Raw genomic sequence first — 22,008 nt, 5'->3', positions numbered from 1 at the left:
GGCAGATTCATTGGCCCCTCAGACCAATTTTAACCCATTCCCAACATGCGTGGGGTGAGAGCGCCCCATCACAGGCAGTATGATCAGAATTGCTTCGCTGCTTGTCAAAGGCCTTGTCCTGTGACAGGTAACACAGGTGCTCTTTGAGCTTCAGTGCCTGAGGCCTGGGATTTCAGAGCAGGAAGAATTTGGAGGGGGAAGATTCACCTAAAGCTGGCTGACATTTTTTCAACCAAAACTTGAAAAATGGGATATTGACAAAAAGTCAGTAGAAAAAAGTTTTTATTCTTTAAAAAGGAGAAAAAGTTGGGAGGTAAAACACCTCCCCATGTTTTAAAACTTCCCCACCCCACTGGAAAAGTGTTTAAAAGTTTTAACAATTAATAAAAGTGCTGCTTTCTCTCCTATTTTAAACCTTTAAAAAGCCTCACCCCCCCTGCTTGATACTGAGGGGAGAAAAGGGAAATAAATAAAAACAGGAAAGAAAGTGATTCCCCATTTTCTTTCATTTTTTTCTTTCACTGGAAAAAAATATTTTTTTAAACACACAAACAAGTGCTAGAAATTAAAGAGAGGGGCCACTGGCAGCAGAGTCCAGATCAAATTTTGGGTGGTTTCTGATTTGTTCTGTTATCGGACTAGAATCAGCTTAGCCATGAACTCCAAGCCTGGCACCAGAACCTTCAGCACCTTTATCGCTCCCCTCAGTCCAGGAGTATCTTAGCAGAAGCCCTTCTTTGCCCTGACCTCTCTGCTTCTCCTTACCAGCTCCCTGAGGAATACCCCAGTGTCAACTGCACCCGACTCCTTCTAACACAAGGAGAAGGAACCCACATAAGGTAATATTGGCTATGAACAGTCTGTAGCCAGGAGTAGTTTATTTGACTGAAAATCCAGCTCTGGTTTTCAGACCTGATTCCATAGACACTTATCACCAAGGTATAGTGCTTACTACCATGACCAGGTCCATTCAAAGAGGCCTAAAGGAGACAGGTAGCAGTACCTAGTGAAATTCAATTAGATTTGGGTTCCCAACCCACTTAGAATCCTTTAAAAATCCCAACCCAGCCATCAGCCACTCACCCCTCTAGCGAGTATCACCTAACTCCAGGAATAGTTCCACAGAACAGATATTCCTACTTGGAGATTAAGGTACTACACTGTGAGAGGGAGAACGGCACATTCTGGCCCTTGATGAATTTAAAGTAGAACCATCTTTATAAAAATTAATTAACTAAAGCTGAAAACGAGAATGGTTTCAATAAATAAAAATGTAAATGTTATTTAAGAAGCTACAGAGACGCTGGGACTCTGAAAGCAAAGGGATAGGACGAAAAGCACTGAAGGCAAATCCAAACAACGGGACAAAATTCTGTAGGGAAAAATCAATGGAGGAAAATATTAGAACTTCAAAAAAGTGGAAGTTTTAAATAAAATATACATTTTTCTCAAAAAATTGGTAAAAATGTTTTGCTCAGTTCATAGAAGGGTTGGTATTTTTCAAAAATGTGAAATTTTGACCAAGAAAAAAATGACAATATAATGTTTGCATTTTTCACTAGTTCCAGGTTTTTGTTTTTAAATTGAATACAGATCTGGGAAAATGAATAATTTGTTTCTCTCATCCTCCTATTGAATCCTGCCATTACTAACAGACATGAGTAATATTATTCACCAGTGTAATCTGACTGACTCCTGAAGTATCAATAACCATGGAATTTTTGTTGTTTTATGAGCACAAGGCAAAATACAATCCATTGAAACGTAATAGGACAGATTCTGCTCTCAGTTATTTTGGTGTAAATCTGAGCTAGCTTCACTGAAAATGAGGCTGTCCAATGGCTAGTGCATCGAATTCAGACCCTCCTCACACATGTACTGTTCCTGGTTTTCTTCTTTTGCCGTCTCTAAAATGGGGCTATTGTTCATGTTGGATGATCTTTTCAAAAGCTCAGACACAAGTGCAGAAATACACATCTGGACACAAACACACAATAGGAAGACTTAGTGGCACACTCACAAACACAATGGTATAAACACAAATGTTTTCTTGTTTACACAGAAACAAAGCAAACCTGCTAATTATGAGCATTAAAATATACGTGTACAAAGGGTCAGAGGTATCACACACCCCCATCCCAACCCACACACCAGCAATACATATACACAAGGACACTCTCCCTAAGAAATCCCTAACAGATAGACACAGATACAGATGCAAACACACGGTTACAGACTCTGTAACACAATCACAGACAGACACAAATAGACACCACTGCAAATGCACTCTATTTTTGGGAACACATATTTGTTATAAACATACACAAGGACTTTTACAGACACATAAAGCTTACATCAAATACATTCAGCAATTACTGTGAAATACAGCCCTGGACTCCCCAACAAACACCTGTGCACAAACTTACAATTCAAACACGTGCTTGATATTGCTTTTTGGGTGGAAAATTCATACCTTTGTTATGTTATAGCTTCTTTTTTTAATGACCTAAAATAAAAATGAATTATTTAGATGTCTGATGAGGTCATTGCCTTGAATGAATCTATCCTCCACCAAAGGGAAATTAATCAGAGATGGTGCTATTTGAGCTAAAGCAGAATCTCCCAAGACTATCATTTTCTGAGCAGACGTGTCTCATTTAAAAGCAACTTTTGGAAATGCCCCAAATTAAGGGCACTACTTTGTGACTTGCCCCCTCACTGTTCGGTTTGTGTCACTCTAAAGGTCCGGAAGGGTGTTATCTGCTCTGATAGCCACCCAGCAGCATATTTAAATCCATTCACTCCAAGTGGCTAGGGCCAACTCAAAAGGGGCAGAGCTAAGGTTATTTTGCAGGGGTGGCATGTACCTTAATACTTTGTTTCCTGCTCTTCAGAGATTGAAGTTTAGCCCCTGGAATGGCGTGAGGCTGTGCTGGGTGTCTGAACTCTGCATCAACAAAGGTTTTGGGTGGGAATGTGGACTAAGGGAATGATTTTTTAAGAGAGGGAGGTGCTCAGCAGTTCCTGTTGATAGTCCTGTTGGGTGCCTAACACCCCTAGCTACCTTTGAAAATCCAACCCTAACATGTACAGGATGAGTTAAGTTGGCCAGAAAATGGATGAGAAAAAAATCTTGAACTATTGTTGAATAAATACATAAATAATAAACAAACAAATAAATAATGTGTCTTCTGGGGGAATTTTCAAAAGTGTGTTAGGGAGTTAGGAGCCCTGACTTTCAAATCAACTTATTTCCCTAATTCCCTTTGGTGCTTTTGAAATTCTCACCCTTCCCTCAATAATTTTTGCAATTAAAATTTTCTAAGAAGTTCTATTCAGTATTCATATTTTATTTTCACAGAAAATATCAGCTTTCCTATCCATCCACTCACCCACCCATCCAGCCCCTTACCACAGCCAGGTGGAAAATAAGAATTGAATTTTATGAAAATGTTCAGTGTTTCAAAATTTGGTTTCAGGTTGCAATTTTCAAACCTTCCTGGCAAAAGTTTAGTCAAAACTAGTGTTTAATTTAATTTTTTTTGAAGAATCATCATTTACAAATGAAAAAAAACATTTTATCAAAAAATTCTGGACTGGGTCCAGCCCATTATCTATCCAGCTTAAATTGCTTGTCGCTGCGGCACAAGAAGCTAGGACACTGACACACACACACGAGTAACTCCTTTCACATGCTCTCAACACACTTACTCGCATGAGGAAAGTGAGTCATGGGCATTGGTTTTGTAGCACCAGAGCACAAAAGATGACTGCTGAGGCTCAGTCGGATGTGTCAGACCAGGCAAGCAAGTGACCAACACAGCTTTAGCTTGACCGAGGCTGATAATGTGCAAGGAAAGTTACACTGCCCATGCCCTGTAGGGTCTCTTGACCTGGTCTTCTGAGACAGCCAAAATCCTAGACACATATGTGTTCGGTTTCCTTGGTCTAAAGGGGGGGAAGAGATTGGTGAAATAAATTAGAGGGTTTTACCCGCTTCAGGAGCGAAGATGAAAGAGGAGTGAGTCCACGCTCCCACTAAGAGACGCTCTCCGGCCCTCTCTGTGCTTGTCGCCTTCCTGCTTTTGCATCTTTTGGAAAACACTCGAACGTCCTCAGCTGAAGAACTTTCTCGTCAGTCTGTCTGTACTGGCCTATATGCACTTGTTGCAGTGATCTCTCACTGAGTGACAGGGCAGAGGCATTGGGGACATGGTTCCTAACCCATTCTCCAAAAGGCATTGTTAGCAGTTTTAGAAACGGGCTCGGGGTGCCACCAGGGAACTTGGTCTCATTAGCTGCATCCAAGCAGCCTCAACACTAGTTCTAGTCACTTTAAAGTTACAGGGGCTGCATTCAGAAGTGAGAGGAATCTGCCCACCACAACCAGCACTGACCGGGACGCTCCAGTGACAGGGTTGTGGGTCTGAAACTTGAAGGCTCAGGCACTGTGTCGGAGGCACGTAGTGGTTCTTATAGTTATACGTGATGGGAAGCCTCCTGGGGCAGGTCCATGGGGCAGCAGCGGTGTGGGTCACAGTCACTGTGTTCACACTGGCATGGAGAGTTTGTGGTCCTGGCCCAATAAGACAGTAAATAGGTGGCTAAACCTTGGCATGGGAATCGTCCCACTGACTTCTATGAGACCAGTCACATGCTTAGCGTAGGCCCATGCTTAGAGTCTGTAGTGAATCCTGGTCTATAGTCTTTCTTTTGTTCTTAGAAATAAAACTAAGATTTTGTCATGGTGATTTTTAGTAAAAGTCATGGGCAACAAAAAATAATGGGAGCCGTGACCTGTCTGTGACTTTACTAAAAATAACCAGGGGGCAGCGTTAGGTAGGGGGGAGGAATCACAGCTGAAGTCCCATGGAACCTACAGGCCTGGACCCTGTAAGACAAGGTTAGTCAATTATTTTTTGTCAAGGTCCAAATTTCTTGGTCAAGATCCAAACTCTAGAGAAACATTTTTCACACCGTAATAACAATCATGATAATAATAAGGAAATAAAAAGCTGAAACCGAAGAAGTCATGGAGGTCCGGTAAAGTCACGGAATAGGTGACCTCTGTGACTAAATTGTAGCCTTACTTAGAAATATATGGATTGAATGTACATGCTCTGTTCTCTGTGTAGGAAAAAATAATGGAGCTCCTAATTCCACAGCTGTCCTTACCTCTGTATTGGGAGAAAGCAAAACTCTAGTTCAGAGCCCCTCAGCATTTGCAGAGAATGCTCAAAGTCCACATTACATGGTTTTGGCTCACCCTTGGAATAGTTTGGAGTATTTTTTTGTTTGTTTTGCCATGGAAACTTTTGACAAAAATATTTTTTCCATAGAATTTTTCAGCAGAACATGTTGGCTTTTTGTCAATCCCCATCCATTCCCGCCCCCCCCCCAAAACTGACCTTGAGAACAAAAATTATTTCCATTTCCTGTTGAAACCCCCCCCAAGGCAGATTGGAAAAATCTCAGCCTCATTTCTCAGGGCTTGTGTAGACAGTTTGCAGCAAGCCAGGGTGTAAATCTACCTTTTCACTAGTGTGATACACATGGAGTGTCCATGTAGACTCTGGTGCCGTGCACTAACATTTCCTAGTGTGCATTAATCTACTCTTGTTTCAAAGCGTGGTGAACCAGTGAATAAAAATGCATCAAGGAGTTTGGTTCATTCATAGAATCACAGAATCATAGACTATCAGGGTTGGAAGAGACCTCAGGAGGTCATCTAGTCCAACCCCCTGCTCAAAGCAGGACCAACCCCAACTAAATCATCCCAGCCAGGCCTTCGTCAACAATCTCCTTTTAAAACAAAAAGCAGGGATGGGGAAGGTGGAAAAAGAAGAAGAAAAAAAGAAAAAATAATGGAAAAGATAGACTAAAAAAACCCCAAAATGGGGAAATGAAAAAAGAGAAAAGAGAGAGAAAGAGCAAAAATGTAAGAAGATAGAAAAGAAAAGAAAAGAAAAGAAAAGAAAAGAAAAGAAAAGAAAAGAAAAGAATTGTCTTGCTTCAGGGCTAGATGAGCCTCTGCCCCCTCTCCTGGTCTCACTGAGTGGACCCCACACCAGATGTCAGGTCATGAGCCTTTGCCTCTCTAGTGAGGAATTGTGGGACTCTCCCATGCCCAGAGCGGGTCCCTGGGTGACAGCACTGTGGGTACTAGCCAGGATCGCTCAGCAGGTCCGACTGGACTCGGTAGAGGTGCGTGTCCCCTTGGGGAGCTGTGACCTGCAGTGATAATAGTGATCCAAAACAGCCTGTTTAAAATGAAGTGTTGTTCAATCTTAATAGTAGGAACACAGCACAGCAAGAGACAAGGATTAAAGCCCCTAGGCAGGCTAAGCTTCCCTAAGGAATCCCTCAGCCTCTGGGGGGTCAGGAGGCAATTTTGTCCCATAAAATCAGGCTCTCCTCTAATCAGGAAGTGTCTCTTTTGAAATCACTCTCAGCCTTTTGATCTTGGGGAAGCTGGTCTGGCAGGCCCCCCATGGGCAGGCGGGCGGAGGTAGCATATCACAATTAATTGTCATGATGTTTGCAGAGGAACTCTTATCTGAGCTACTGTCCATCTTCCTGGGTGGTTTCCTGAACACCCAGCTGTTGAATTAACCCAATATGTGCATACAAGAATGCCTTTACAATATTCACATTTCAGACAAACACACGGCTCATACAGTATTCACAGATTGCAGCCTTTAGAGCTCGCTTTATCATTTATTTTATTCAGCAGTAAGGCAAGGAACCTACAAGCCTGGACCCTGTAAGACAAGGGTAGTCAATTATTTTTTGTCAAAGTCCAGATTTCTTGGTCAAGATCCAAACTCTAGAGAAACATTTTTCACACCACAATAACAATCATGATAATAATAAGGAAATAAAAAGATTTCACAGCTTGTTCAAAACCACCTGGCGGTGTGGATTTGGCCCTATTGACTACCCCGGCATAGCATATTATAAAAGTGGCATCCCAGCCTGTGGGCAGGAGAAGAGAGAGCGTAGCCCTTGGGTTGTGCCAGGATGATGGCCACAGGTGATGAGGAAGACAATGGCTGACATTTCAGGCTGTTCTGCAAGGGATGGATGTTCAGGTGGACATTCTGTAGTATCTGTATCTACCTCACTGGGTTAGAGTCTTTGTAACTTGGCTAAATGTGTTAATGAATTATGACAAATACAGATGGGTTTCTAAAGTGTGAGGGTTGCAACTGAACACATTGGGATTCCCAACTCAACAGCAATTTTAATACTACTGGGCCTGATGTTGGGACAAGAACCTGCAGAGTGATCACTGGGAATTCTTAAATAATCAGTATAATTAATATATGAATCATAGATTGGGGTACAAGAGGCATCTCCAAAACCATCAGAAGAATAAGAAAATAAATAACCAATTTATTCCCCCAGTTTTCAAATGAATATTTTCCTGGCCATCACCCTTCTCAGAGCTTCCTTCACCTCCTTATTCCTCAGGCTGTAGATCAAAGGGTTCAGCATTGGGGACACCACTGAGTAGAACAGGGAAAGCAGTTTGTTGGTGTTGAGGGAGTAGCTGGATTTGGGCCTCAGATACGTCACGATGCCGGACCCGAAAAACAAGGTCACCACAATAAGGTGGGAGGAGCAGGTGGAGAAGGCTTTGCTCCTGCCCGCGGCTGATGGAATACTGAGGATCGCTTGGAGGATACGGACATAGGACACCAATATGAGCAGGAAGGGGACCATGATGAAGGTGACAGAGATTGTGTAAATAGCTACTTCGTTCCTGTAGGTGTCCGTGCAGGCCAGCTTCAGCAGCGGGGGCAGGTCGCAGAAGAAGTGGTTGATCCTATTGGGCCCACAGTAGGGCAGTGTGAATATGAAAGTTGTCTGCCCGACTCCCACCAGCACCCCAATGAGCCAGCACATAGCTGAGAGCTGGAGGCAAATACCTATGCTCATCATGGCAGTATAGTGCAGAGGGTGACAGATGGCCACATAACGGTCGTATGCCATGGTGGCCAGCAGGCAGCACTCCGTGATCCCTAAGAAAGAGAAGAAATACATCTGTGTGGCACAACCCAGGAAGGAAATACTCGTGTCTTTGGAGAGGAAGTTCACCAGCATCTTGGGGATGGTGGACGAGGTGTAGCCAATTTCCAGAAAGGACAAATTTCGGAGGAAGTAATACATGGGGGAGCGAAGGGCAGGGTCCATCACTGTGATCGTGATGATGACAATGTTGCCCACCAAGGTGATGAGGTAGAAAACCAGCACCAGAAAAAAAAGGGAAACTCGGAGCCCCAGGATGTTGGACAAAGCCACAAAGAAGAACTGTGTCACGGCTGTGTGGTTCCTGCTAGCCATGCCCTGCAGCAGTTTTCTCTCTGTGGAGACAATAAAATTGTTCATGAACTGGTGAAGTTGGATGAATCGTATACAAAATGTATCATATTGCCTCTATATAAATCCATGGTATGCCCACATCTTGAATACTGCGTGCAGATGTGGTTGCCACATCTCAAAAAAGATATACTGGAACTGGAAAAGGTCAACAAAAATGATTGGGGTATGGAACGGCTTCTGTATGAGGAGAGATTAATAAGACTGGGACTTTTCAGCTTGGAAAAGAGATGACTAAGGGGGGATATGATCAAGGTCTATAAAATCATGACTGGTATTAAGAAAGTAAATAAGGAAGTATTATTTACTCATAACACAAGAACTAGGGGTCACCAAATGAAATTAATAGGCAGCAGGTTTAAAACAAACAAAAGGAAGTATTTCTTCACACAATGCACAGTCAACCTATGGAAATCTTTGTCAGAGGATGTTTTGAAGGCCAGGTCTATAACAGGGTTTAAAAAAGAACTAGATAAATTCATGGAGGATAGGTCCATCAATGGCTATTAGCCAGGATGGGCAGGGATGGTGTCCCTAGCCTCTGTTTGCCAGAAGCTGGGAATGGGTGACAGGATGGATCACTTGATGATTACCTGTTCTAGTCATTTCCTCTGGGGCACCTGGCATAGGCCACTGTCGGAAGACAGGATACTGGGCTAGATGGACCTTTGGTCTGACCCAGTCTGGACACTCTTACATTCTTATATCTATAATCTCTGACACACCAATTTCCAGTGATGCTTCCATTTGTGGATGCCCAGTGTAAGACATCCAGTACTTGATGCTCCAGAGCACTAAAAAGCCACGTTAGAAAGCCAGGCTCTCGGTGTCACAACTCGGACCCCCAAACCCTGAGGCACCTAAAGCAAGCAGCTGGATCTGAGCATGTCAGCCTGGATCTCCCTGTTCTGGAGAACGAGGTGAGGAGTTCTCTGTCTCGCAGAGCGAGCCGGGCTTCATTTCCCATTCCCCAGATTAGAGAGGCTGAGATCCCTGGCTCCACTTTGGGTGTGTCTACACAGCTCTTGGGAGCAGGCGGGAGCGAGTCTCCCAACCCAGGTCAGCAGACTCTGGCCAGTGGCCCCACCTAGGCTTCAAAGCCTGAACTCTGGCCTCGCCCACCACCTCACAGCTATTTTGAGAGCATTAGCATGAGCCCCAGTCTGCCAGCCCGGACTGGCAGGCTGATGCCCGCTCAGCACAAAATGCTGTGTAGACACACTCACTGGGACTGGATCCTGCAAACCTTCGAGTGGTCCTGGCTCAAAGGCTTAGTCCGAAGTTGGAAATGGCTTCGCTTTGCTCCACAGCTCTCGGTTTCACTGCAGACATGCTGGGACACAGACCCAAAGGGAGTGCACAAAAACACTACAGACACTATCCACATTTCTACTGAGCCCCAGCGGTGATCTCGAAAATGACTTATTTAGAGAATGTGTAGAAGCCAGCCAACAATTCTACAGGATTCTCCCTTCCGTTCACTGCTCCAGCACGGCCTTGTGTCGGTCGAACGTGCTTCATTCTCCTCTCAGGTCAGTTTTACACAATTGTAAATCAATTGTCTTCAATAAACATACTCCTAATTGTCGTCTGTTGACATGAGAGGAGAATCAGGCCCTTGGATAGTCAAGTGGTCTGTCTACCTATTTGTCTTTTCATATGCAATATCTGTCCATCAATTCAGCTTCATCGTGCTTCTGTCTATACATTCATATGCAATTATCTATTGATCTATCTGTGCAAGAATTTACACTGGTGCTCCTCACTACAGAAACTGAGCATGTATCTGGTCTCATGCATACTTATTTATCTATACTTTCATATGCAAAAGGTGACCATAAGTTCCATTTTGGCGGGGATAGCTTCTTTTTAAGCCCTGTCGTGGCTGTCCTGACATTTCTGGCAAAAGTGAGCATTTGTCCCATTTGCTCTTGCCAACTTGATCAGTTGGCAAGAGCAAACAGGACACATGTGCACACTGTTGTCAAAAAGTGGGGTGTGGAGGAATGTGCAGGGAGGCGAGGGGCCATGCCAGCCCTGCACAGGGTGGGAGGCAGGGCTCATGGGCAGACAGGACTCGGGTGATCAGTTACGCCAGCCTCGCAAGGGGAGTGGATCTCGGGAGAGCCTAGTGTGCGGAGGGAAGGGAGAGGGGCTTGAGCTAGCCCCACATGGTGTCCTGTTTTCCCTTTGGGAAATATGGTCAGACTACATATGCAATATCCTATCTATCTATCTGACAAGGTGGGCAAGGTAATATTTTTTACAGCAGTGGCTGTCAACCTTTCCAGACTACTGTACCCCTTTCATGAGTCTGGTTTGTCTTGTGTACCCCCACGTTTCACCTCACTTAAAAACTACTTGCTTACAAAATCAGACATAAAAATACAAAAGTGTCACAGTGCACTACTACTGAAAAACTTTCTCATTTTTACCATATAATTATAAAATAAATCAACTGGAATATAGTGTACTTACATTTCAGTGTATAGTGTATAGAGCAGTATAAACAAGTCATTGTCTGTATGAAATTTTAGTATGTACTGAATTCACTAGTGCTTTTTATGTAGCCTGTTGTAAAAGTAGGCAAATATCTAGATGAGTTAATGTACTCCTGGGAAGACCTCTGCTTACCCCCATGGGTACATGTACCCTGGTTGAGAACCACTGTTTTACTGGACCAACTTCTGTTGGTAAGAGATGGAACAGATTGTTCAGCATAAGTAGCTAACACGTATTTCAAGGGACAATTCAAGGTGAAGTGGCCCATTAACACCCCTCCAGTCATTTGCCTATGTGAGGTCATTCTAGAGTGTAGGGACTGTCTGGTTTCACTCACATAGTTGCTATTGGGCATTTAGTGATTTAATGAACTCACTCAGGAAAATGATAGAAGACAAAGGCCATGTCTACACTAGTAATTTGTTCCACCTTGTATTTAGCTGGGATACACTGAGAATGTTTCCCAGACCTGAAGGAGAGCTCAAAAGCTTGTCTCTCTCTTGCCAACAGAAGATGGTCCAATAAAAGATATCACCTCACCCACCTTGTCTCGCTAATATCCTAGGACCGGCATGGCTACAATGACACTATATCCATCCATCATAGATCTATCCCCATACACCCCCTCTATCTATCTATCTATCTATCTATCTATCTATCTATCTATCTATCTATCTATCTATCTATCTATCTATCTATCTATCTATCTATCTATTTTCATAGAGCACGCATTAAAACTGTACTTAGCAGCCCAGATCCTGATTACATTACTATGCTAAGTTCAGTGGGAGATGGTTGTGTAATTCCCTTAGGTTCCTTTAGAAATTCCAGCTATGAACTAGAATTCTTTGTACTATTCCTTAGTATAACAAAACAGTCAGAGGAGAGGAAGAGCACACCAGTGGCTGTCTCCCTGCTCCCTTGTACCATGTGTAGTCATTTATACCAATGCAAGGTGAGTACAAAATGACTCCGTATCAGAATTACCCACTTGTACCGGCAGGGTCCCACACCCAGTCAGCACTCACATGTAAATGACTACACAAAGGTACAAAGCAGAGGAGAAAAAGGACCAAGGTAGAGCTATGCACTAATGTGCTTGGTTAAAAAGCAATAACATGCAGAAAAAACATTGACTTTAAAAAATATTCTAATCTCATATAATCATGTGCTGTAAAACTTACAGGCAGCAGAGCGAACAGTGCATTCCCCAACGCTGAAGAGGCCACATCTGAGTATTTAAGTTCTTTTATGTCTCTATTGAGACAGGTTCCCTCGTGCATTGAATCCTTGCTACATCAAAGATTCAGAGATGAGACAAGGACTTTTGTTTTTTCTTTGGCATGGACAATAGAGGGTCCATGTTTCCAGGGACAGCTGTTTTGAACAAAGGCTGGTGGAAAATTTTTAATCAAAACTTTTTCCACTAGAAAATTGGATTTTCAGTGAAGTGAATGCGTCAATTCATAGATTCATAGATTATAGGACTGGAAGGGACCTCGAGAGGTCATCGAGTCCAGTCCCCTGCCCGCATGGCAGGACCAAATACTGTCTAGACCATCCCTGATAGACATTTATCTAACCTACTCTTAAATATCTCCAGAGACGGAGATTCCACAACCTCCCTAGGCAATTTGTTCCAGTGTTTAACCACCCTGACAGTTAGGAACTTTTTCCTAATGTCCAACCTAGACCTCCCTTGCTGCAGTTTAAACCCATTGTTTCTGGTTCTATCCTTAGAGGCTAAGGTGAACAAGTTCTCTCCCTCCTCCTTATGACACCCTTTTAGATACCTGAAAACTGCTATCATGTCCCCTCTCAGTCTTCTCTTCTCCAAACTAAACAAACCCAGTTCTTTCAGCCTTCCTTCATAGGTCATGTTCTCAAGACCTTTAATCATTCTTGTTGCTCTTCTTTGGACCCTTTCCAATTTCTCCACATCTTTTTTAAAATGCGGCGCCCAGAACTGGACACAATACTCCAGCTGAGGCCTAACCAGAGCAGAGTAGGCCTCAGCTGGAGTATTGTGTCCAGTTCATTACAGTGAAATCTTGCAAGTATTACATAGCACGCCGCCTTGCCCAAGTGGTAACTAAGCATAACATCTTCCTGTTTCAACATTCTTAACTTTTAGAGGATAACTGTATAGCTACCAGCTAAGGGAGTTATATCTTGAACTCAAGTAGTAGAAGCTCATGCTTTTAAGTCTGGATGGCTCGGGTTCAATCTTTGGTGACTAGCTATGATGGAGGTTGTTACACTTATAATCCCTTTAATCAGAGGTTCTGAATATGCTTTGTTGTAGGCAGAGCTAGCCTATAGTTAAGCAACTGAAAATTTAGAATGGGAAGTGTTGAAATGTTGGGAAGCCTTATAATTTTGCTAGTCTGCAACGAACATCCCATCTGAGGGATGGGGGCGGGGAGAGAGGAGAGTGAGACACGACCAGGAAACTGGGACAAGGAATCCAGAGCAGTAGGGGGGGGCAGTTGAAATCAGATGAGGAGCTGGGGTGGGTTAGACAGCAATAGGATAGACATAGACTGGAGGGGACGGGGAAGAAGGGTCTTTGACTACTAGAGACCACTCCGTTCAGGAGCCTGGAATAGACCCAGGATTCCTGAGTTTCACAGATCCTCTTCTGTCAGCAGATATCTGTGAAACCCAGTGACAAAAAAAGTGTCTCATCCCCCTATAGAGCTGATCTATCACATATAGGATGACAACCTACTGCGTCTGCCATCACTTACTGCATTAGCTCAAGTGGCAGAAGTCTGTACAGTGGATCTAAAGGTTCATCAGCGGGGTTGGAGCCATGCGAGTTTCACAATGATTCCACATGCCAGAATTTCTGGGGCAGTTCAGTTTTGATTTTTACAAAAAAACCTCGGGAAATGCATACAGAAATAGGGTGACCAGATGCCTAAATAGGGGAATCGCAAGCAGGAGGAGAGAGGTTATTTTATCTCTGTATTTGGCACTGGTGCAACCACTGCTGGAATCCTGTGTCCAGTTCTGGTGTGCACAATTTAAGAAGGATATTGATAAATTGGAGAGTGTTCAGAGAAGAGTCACAAGACTGATTAAAGGATTATAAAACATGCCTTATAGTGATCGACTATCTACATGGGGAACAAATAGTTAATAATGGGCACTTCAGTCTAGCAGAGAAAGGTAGAGCATGAGCCAATGGTTGGAAATTGCAGCTAGACAAATTCAGACTGGATATAAGGCATACCTTTTCAATGGTGAGAGTGATTAACGATTAACAATATACTAAGGGTCATGGTGTTTTTCTAAAAGCTTTTTCTAAAAGCTATCCTCTAGGAATTATTTTGGGAAAGTTCTATGTCTGTGCTATACAGGCGGTGAGACCAGGTGATCACCGGATCCCTTCTGGCTTTATAATCTCAGAACTAGGTACATCAATTCACATGCAAAATTCTCATTGAATTCAATAGGTGTCCTTGCCCTGTGGCTTGTGGTGCGGGCTGCAGCAGGGGCCGTACAACCCCTCTTGCAGCTTCCTAGGGCCCCCTCTCATGGCTCTGTGCACCTGTGTCTGTCATTGTCGTCCTCTCCCCTCCCCTCCCCCCCGCCCCGCCCACCCAATGTGTCCTGATATTTCACTCTTGCGATCTGGTCACCCTACACAAAGTCCATGGTACACCAATACATTGAACCTGGATTTCCCACCTCTGGACATAGGATGCTAACCATTTCCACCCAGCTTTTCAAGGGCAAATTCAAGTCTTTTTGGAGTGTATGCTCTTCAGGGGCACAGTCTGTGGATAACACTGAGCAGAACGAGGCCCCAGTTCTGCAACAGTTGTTAGCTCCCACAGTAATTAAGAAAAACAACAACAACAATTAATTCCGAATGAATCTTTATTCAGGCAAGTCTGGCTGTGAATTCAGTTCAATTTTTGAGAAAATATTTTTGGGAAATGGTTTATGATATTCATCCTGATCAGTTATTAGTAAAGGGATGAATCCAATTAATAAAGAGATGAATCCTAATTACATTGTATAATTATATCTGTCTATTAGAGCCTGCAGAATTCCAAAGCTAATTAAATAAAGAAGGTAAATAGCCGTAGGGAACAATTTTAATGGAAACTGGTCATCAAAATCCTTGACATGGCTTTTAAAATCTTACCCACGGTGTAAATCACAAGCCAGATCCTCCACTGCTGTAAATCACAGTTACAATGACTTCATGGGAGTGACACTGCTTTACACCGCTGAAGGATCTGGCCCACTGTCTCCAGTGGATTGATGCCAATTTACATTGTTGGACTGTTGACTGAAAGGGAGCTATGCTGGGAATCTGGCACTTTATTTCCAGTCAAATACTGAGGGCTGCAAGTTTGGGGAGAATATGTTGCACTTCCCATGCAAACAGAGGCAGCTGAATCCTTTCTTTAAGTGTTGAACTCAGCCTTAAGGGCAGGTCTACACAGGGAGTTAGTCAGGACCAGCTATAACTGGGGAATCACTGGCCGGGGGCAGCACTGCAGACAAGGATCTGGAGGTTCCCATGGGTCACAAATGGAACGTGAATCAAGAATGTGATGCAGATGCGAAAAAGGCTAATCTCATTCTAGGGTGTGTTAACAGGATCGTCGTATGGAAGACATGGGAAGTCATTGTTCTGCTCCACTCAGCATTGGGGAGGTCTCAGCTGCAGTACTGTGTCCCATTCTGGATGCCACACTTAAGGAAAGATGTGGGCAAATTGGTGAGAGTTCAGAGGAGAGCAACAAAAATGATTGAAGCCAAGGCAGGCTTTGGAGTCCTGTCATTGGAGGTTTTTAAGAACAGGCTGGACAGATGCCTCTTGCGGTTGACCTAGGTTTATTGGTGTTGCTTCAGCACAGGGGGTAGGACTTGATGACCTGTTGAGGTCCCTTCCAACCTGGCATTTCTATGGTTCTAGCTCTCCCTGTGTGGACACACTATGGGATTTTCAAATGTGCCTAGGTGTCTAACTCCCATTGAAATCAACAGATACTATTCTGAAAAACTCCACTAGGTTTCTTACCTGAATCCTCAGGCACCTAAACACTTTTACAAATCTACCCCATGATCATCTCTTGTCTTGATGGACAGCAATGACTGTGGGAAACACAGTCCTCTGGACATGAGGTTTGTCACAGAGGGCCCAAAAATCAAATAACCCTCTGGTCTCCTGGGGTGTTTGGATTATGGGGTCCCACAGTTAGGGTGTGATGTTACCATGTGTAATCATAATGGTACCTCCAAAGAGGAAAATCCCTGGACATGCAGTTGTTATGTACACATGACACTGGGCATACAGTCTCCCCTGTGATACTGGGTATGACAATTTAACTGCTTTGCAGAATCATAGAATATCAGAGTTGGAAGGGACCTCAGGAGGTCATCTAGTCCAATCCCCTGCTCAAAGCAGGACCAATCCCCAGACAGATTTTTGCCCCAGATCCCTAAATGGCCCCCTCAAGGATTGAACTCACAACCCTGGGTTTAGCAGGCCAATGTAACCCTGCAGGTAATATGGATGCCAAGCTGGAAGAATCCTGATCTAAGCTGGCTGCGGCCTGGAACTGGAAATACTTCCTGATGAGTGAATGTGTGGGAGCCACTGTAGGACCGGGTCCAACCAGTGCTTTTCAACGTGTCTTTCCAGTCCATAACATGGGTGGTACACCCCAGAGAATGGTGGGTGGACCGGGTACACCCCAACTGCAGTACATACATAGAAGGGTTGAAGCAACAATTTAATTGGGGGGTGAGGGGACATACATGGAATCATCACTGGAAAAGGGGTTTGTGGGCAGCAGGAAACACAGGGTTGGGTGTATGAAATCTGAAGGACCAGTGGGTAATTAAAGTAACTGATAAGCCAAAATGTGAAATTGCAGCAGCAAATCAATGAGCTACTGGCACAAAAGCTGTCTGCAATCGCAATGGGATGGAAAAGGGTGGCAAAAGTGAACCTGCGGCTAACTCAATGGACAGGAAACCTCGTGACATGGGTGGAGGATGGCTTCAAAAGGCTAACTTGGGAGCGGGAGGTGTGTATGGAAATACAAAATGCTCAACTCTGGGGCTAGCACTTGTGTAATGTCGTACCTTGGAGTGGGACAGCTACTAAGGTGGTCTCCAAGAGCCCTATGGGAATAATGAGAAAGGGAGGAGCTCACTAGGAACCACGGGGAGATAGATGGGGAGGATGGAATGGTGTAAAATGGACAATAATTCAGTTAAGTAATTGTTCGTCCAGAGAAAATATTTGAATGTGTCCCTCCTCAATGGCCATGGAGGGACAGAATTAATGGCCTGTTGCAAATGGGGTCCATTAGGGGCATGAGGTGTTTGGGAATGTACACAACACTTGGGGACACAAGTGCACCAGCATCTGGCACAATTATGCACATTTATACACTGCCATTGGGACTTCGGTGCACGAATGGATCTGTGGAACTCATTGCTGTGAACAATCGAATTAGTGCATACTACCCAATTCCATACCAAGTGGTCGAGCTGGTTTGGCCAATACCCCATTTTTCTGTGAATATTCAGTGGACTCATGATATGGACAAAAGCATACGAAACCTGCAGGGGCAGCTCCCTACAACTGCCAACAAATGGATACATTTAAAATATACACTTTGGGATGGCGTTAACAGGGTTTTAACCCTGTCAAAGGAGGAGAAGCAGTGTTTATGGTGGTGGCTCGGATGTTGGACTATATTACGATGGTCAGGGCTGACAATATTACTGTGGATTATTGTGGCTATTGGCCTATTGTTAAGTATGCTAATTTTGCAATGTATACTACGGTGGTTAAGGGGTGCACAGACCCACAAGGTACAACCACTAATTGTCACATATAAGTAATGTAATAGGCCCTCCTCCCAGTGTACTAGACCTTCTTGGGCCCACTATAATGGGAAGTCTGGAACACTAATCGGAATAGGTGTAGTATGCCCGTACAAGAGAAGGTGAAGGACATTCTACTGCACAAAGGGCAGTGGGACAGATGGAGCATCGACACATTCCACCTTAATGCCTGGCCCTATCAGGAAATGTGTCGCCATGTGTCCTATGCTTTTCCAGGGATACCTGGGCAGGAGGATCCCAAAAGAAAAAGAAAGAGGTGAGGTGTTAGAATATAGATAGTCAGGCCTGCCTGTAAAGGCCTATACTTTAAGAACTTAGGTGTATTTTTATCATTTAGCTAGTTACAGGGGTATAAAACAAAGAATCAAAATCACACTCCGCCTGTGTATGGGCCTTCTCTCACTAGGACAGTCTGAGGCCTTGTTCTTAGGCTAAGGCCTTTGGCTAAGCAGGAGGGGCAGCCATAACCTGGGAAGCGTATGGTCACATCCTCACATCCCAAACCAGTCATATTGAAATAAGGTGGTATTGGGCTGTTAGGAAGATGATCCTGTCCTGATAGTGCCCATCACCACCAGATAAAGAAACAGATCTTAAGATAGCATCCTGTCTGGCAAGAAATCACTTATCAGTGGTTGTGGTTGTGAAACCCTCATTTCTGTATTGTTTTATCTTTATGGCCCCGACTTTTCTGTTGTTAATCTGTCTAGTTCTCTATTTGTTTCTGTTTGCTGTATAATTAATTTTGCTAGGTGTAAGTTAATTAGGGTAATTGTATATAATTGGTTAGAGAATTATGTTACAATATATTAGAATTGGTTAGTTAAATTTCAGTAAAATAATTGGTTAAGATATAGCTGAGAATATTACTATATAAACTGGGGTCAAACAGGAAATGGAAGGGAAATTGGAATCATGTTTGCTGAGGAGGAAGAGAATAAGGACCAGGGACCAGGGACACAGGCAAGACTCTGCGGTGTCAGAGCCGGGAAGGAGGATCTGGGGTAAACATTCTGTGGCATCAGAGCCGGGCAGGGGGACGCGGGGTAAACGCTCTGCGGCGTTGGAGCCGGGAAGGGGGACGCGGGGTGAATGCTCTGCGGTGTCGGAGCCAGGAAGGGGGACACGGGGTGAACGTTCTGCGGCGCCGGAGCCGGGAAGGGGGATGTGGGGTAAACGCTCTGTGGCGTATGAGCTTGGAAGGGAACACTGGGAAACAGACTCTATCGGCATATAGAGATAAGCCTGACTGGTGTGAAGGGCTTCGGAATATGCTTGCTTGGAAACTAACCCCCATAAACATCGCTTTGTCTGCGCTTTGGAGTTCTGGTCTTTTGCTGCTTGCTGTCTGTGTGTGACAAGAACCAGGGAAGTGGGAGGGTTGAGGGAAAGCCCTCTAACACCGAGGTGTCTAACTCCCATTGAAATCAACAGATGCTATTCTGAAAAAACCCACTAGGTGTCTTACCTGAATCCTCAGGCACCTAAACACCTTTACAAATCTGCCCCATAATCATCCCTTGTCCTGATGGACAGCAAACCCTAGGTTAATGCAGTCCACGGAGGGCAAATGCAGCATGTGGAGTGATAGGCACTGGGCGGATGTAGACCAGTAACTCCTGGACAAAGATTCTATGCTAAGGATGCAGCTGGAATACAACATGGGATTGTCTTATCTGTTAAATCTGGGGGGGGTGGGAGGGGAGGGGCATGGACCAGCTCTGCAGCTAGTACTAACTTGCACAGCTCCACTGATTCAAACAGGGTTATGTCAGTTTACACCAGGTGGGAATGCGGCCCAGGACAATAGAACTTCAGAGTTAGGAACTGACCGGTCAACTACACACCTTGTTTAGAACGGAAAGTACACCATCAGGCAGCAACAGAGGGGAAAGAAAAGCAAACACAGTACAGAGCTGTGTTAAACATAAACTACTAAAAAAATTAAAGGGAATGCAGCATTTTTCTTCTGCACAGTAAAGTTTCCAAGCTGTATTAAGTCGACATTCAGTTGTAAACTTTTGAAAGAACAACCATAATGTTGTGTTCAGAGTTACGAACATGTCAGAGTTACGAACAATCTCCATTCCCAAGGGATTCATAACTCTGAGGTTCTACTGTAGTTTTCATTTTTAAATCCCTCATACTCCCTTTTTGGCTCTACCTCCTTCGAAAATCCAACAGTCTAGTGGCCATTGTCCTCAGGGCATCATTCACATCCTTGTTTCTCAGGGAGTAGACCAGGGGGTTGAGCAATGGGGTGACCAGGCTGTAGAGAAGGGAGAATATTTTGTTTAGGTTGATGGCTGCACTGGCCGTCGGCACCATGTAGACCATGGCCAGAGCCCCATAGAAAGTGCTGACCACAATAAGGTGGGAGGTGCAGGTGGAGAAGGCCTTCCGCCTTCCAGTGCTGGAAGGGTTTTTTACTATTGCCATGATGATGAATGCGTAGGATGTCAGGGTTAACAGGAAGGGGATCAGGGTGGCTGTAGAGGAGAGTAAGAATGCTGCTAAGGTGATCAGGTGGGTGTCACTGCACGACAGCTTGACCAGGGGCATGAAGTCACAGAAGAAATGGTCAATTTCATTAGGGCCACAGAAACGTAGCTTGTAAATCCAGGCCATTATCACCGGGTTGAAGAGGAAGCCACCCAGCCAAGAGAAGGAAGCTAGCTCGACGCACACCCTCGCATTCATGAGGGCCGTGTAACGCAGCGGGTTGCATATCGCCAAGTAGCGATCGTAGGCCATCACTGTTAGCAGGAGGATCTCGGTGGCTGCCTGGGAGCCAAAGATATAAAGCTGCGTGACACAGCCACTGAAGGAGATCACCACACCCTTCTCAGCCAGGAAACCTTGCAGCATTTTGGGGACGATGTTGGACGTGTACCAGATATCCAAGAAGGACAAGTTCCCCAGGAAGAAATACATGGGGGTGTGAAGGCCTCGGTCAATCAGAATGGTGACAATGATCAGGGTGTTCCCAGCCACGGTGGTGAAGTACGTTAGCAGAACCAGCACAAAGGGACCTATTTGGAATGGGTAGAGGATCCTGAACCCGCGGAGGATGAATTCTGTAACGTCGCTTTGGTTTCCCCTCTCAACATCTGCCATGTGCGCAGTGTCTAGAGAAAACACAGTGCACCATTCAAGCACAAAAGACAATAAACCAGAACAATTCGGGGACTAAACACAGCCTTTATAATGCAGTCCTATGTCAATGAATGGCTTTCATCACTGTGGTTGCAAAACCAAACACCATCAACTCGAAGAAGGTTGATCACCACTGACAAACTGAGAGAAATGGAATGTCTTACTACCCGTATTAAATTAGTCATGGAGCTATTCAAGGAAAGATGGGCCAAATGGAACAAAATGAGAGGAACAATCACCCATGGAACTGTCAAAGATCAGTGGATGAGATTTTCCAAAGCTGCCTAGGGTATTTGGATGCCAAGTTCCCATTAATTGAGCATCCAAGTCTATTAGGGCACTTTGAATATTCCCACCTCTATATTTACATCTGTGGGCATGTAGGAGTTTGACATACAACTCCCATTAAACTACAAAAACCTCACCTGTAACTCACTGAGCATTATGATCTACACTGACTCAGTTCTGCTGGGTCCCCAGACCTTTTTATTAGTCGCCAATCACTCTTAATATTTGTGCAAGAACATAATGTGAACTGTCAATAATTCTCCTTATTTTAAATAAAAAATCTGGGGCCAGAGTTCCAAAGGTATTTAGGCACCTAAAGATGCAGATAGTTGCTTAGTGGGATTGGCAATGACACCGAAGCAGTTTAAGTGCCTAACTCCCATTGTAATCAAGTGGAGTTAGGTGCCTAAATGCATTTGAAAAAATTCAGTAGACACCTTATCTGCATCTTTAGGAGCCTAAAAGCATTAAAAAAAATCCTGGCCCCTTGTACCTAAATTTAGTTCAGCTCTGCAAAGGAACTATTTTTAAATGACCCCTTTTCACACCACAAATGAAGCAAGAAAGATGAAGCTCTGTTCTGTGCTGATGAAGTCTGACCGAATTGAAATTGTTACTGTTTTTAGCATTTCAGTGCCTCTGGGGTACAGCCTACCCAAGTGGGGGGGACACAGCTTTACAGTTAAGAAGTATTGGAAGAGTGAAAGAGGTGACAGAGAGAGTGATTCCAAGTGGCTTTCCAGTTGCGGTGTTGGAATTAAGAAGTGAACAGGAGGAGACAAAGAGAGAAAGTGT

At 44.2% G+C, this 22,008-nt stretch overlaps 2 protein-coding genes across 2 annotated transcripts; both read right to left on the bottom strand.

Annotated features, from left to right (window-relative positions):
- Positions 1-7,410: 7,410 nt before the first annotated feature.
- Positions 7,411-8,376, bottom strand: LOC101935700 (olfactory receptor 10A4-like). Its single transcript, XM_005309014.3, has one exon. The coding sequence runs from the start codon at positions 8,344-8,346 to the stop codon at positions 7,411-7,413; it is 936 nt and encodes a 311-aa protein (XP_005309071.2). The 5' UTR covers positions 8,347-8,376.
- Positions 8,377-19,929: 11,553 nt separating this feature from the next.
- Positions 19,930-20,886, bottom strand: LOC101935980 (olfactory receptor 11A1-like). The gene has a single exon (XM_005309015.1). It carries the CDS (start codon positions 20,884-20,886, stop codon positions 19,930-19,932), a length of 957 nt encoding a protein of 318 aa, XP_005309072.1.
- Positions 20,887-22,008: the final 1,122 nt, after the last annotated feature.

The sequence above is a fragment of the Chrysemys picta genome, chromosome 13 (genome assembly GCF_011386835.1).
Source record: "Chrysemys picta bellii isolate R12L10 chromosome 13, ASM1138683v2, whole genome shotgun sequence".
In the NCBI taxonomy this organism is placed as follows: Eukaryota; Metazoa; Chordata; order Testudines; family Emydidae; genus Chrysemys; species Chrysemys picta.
The sequence above is the reverse complement of the archived record's forward strand: the minus strand, read 5'-3'. Positions and strand labels throughout refer to the sequence as shown.

Excerpts from the sequence above, each read along its gene's own strand:
- LOC101935700 (XM_005309014.3), bottom strand. The coding sequence starts at position 8,346 with ATGGCTAGCAGGAACCACACAGCCGTGACACAGTTCTTCTTTGTGGCT.
- LOC101935980 (XM_005309015.1), bottom strand. The coding sequence starts at position 20,886 with ATGGCAGATGTTGAGAGGGGAAACCAAAGCGACGTTACAGAATTCATC.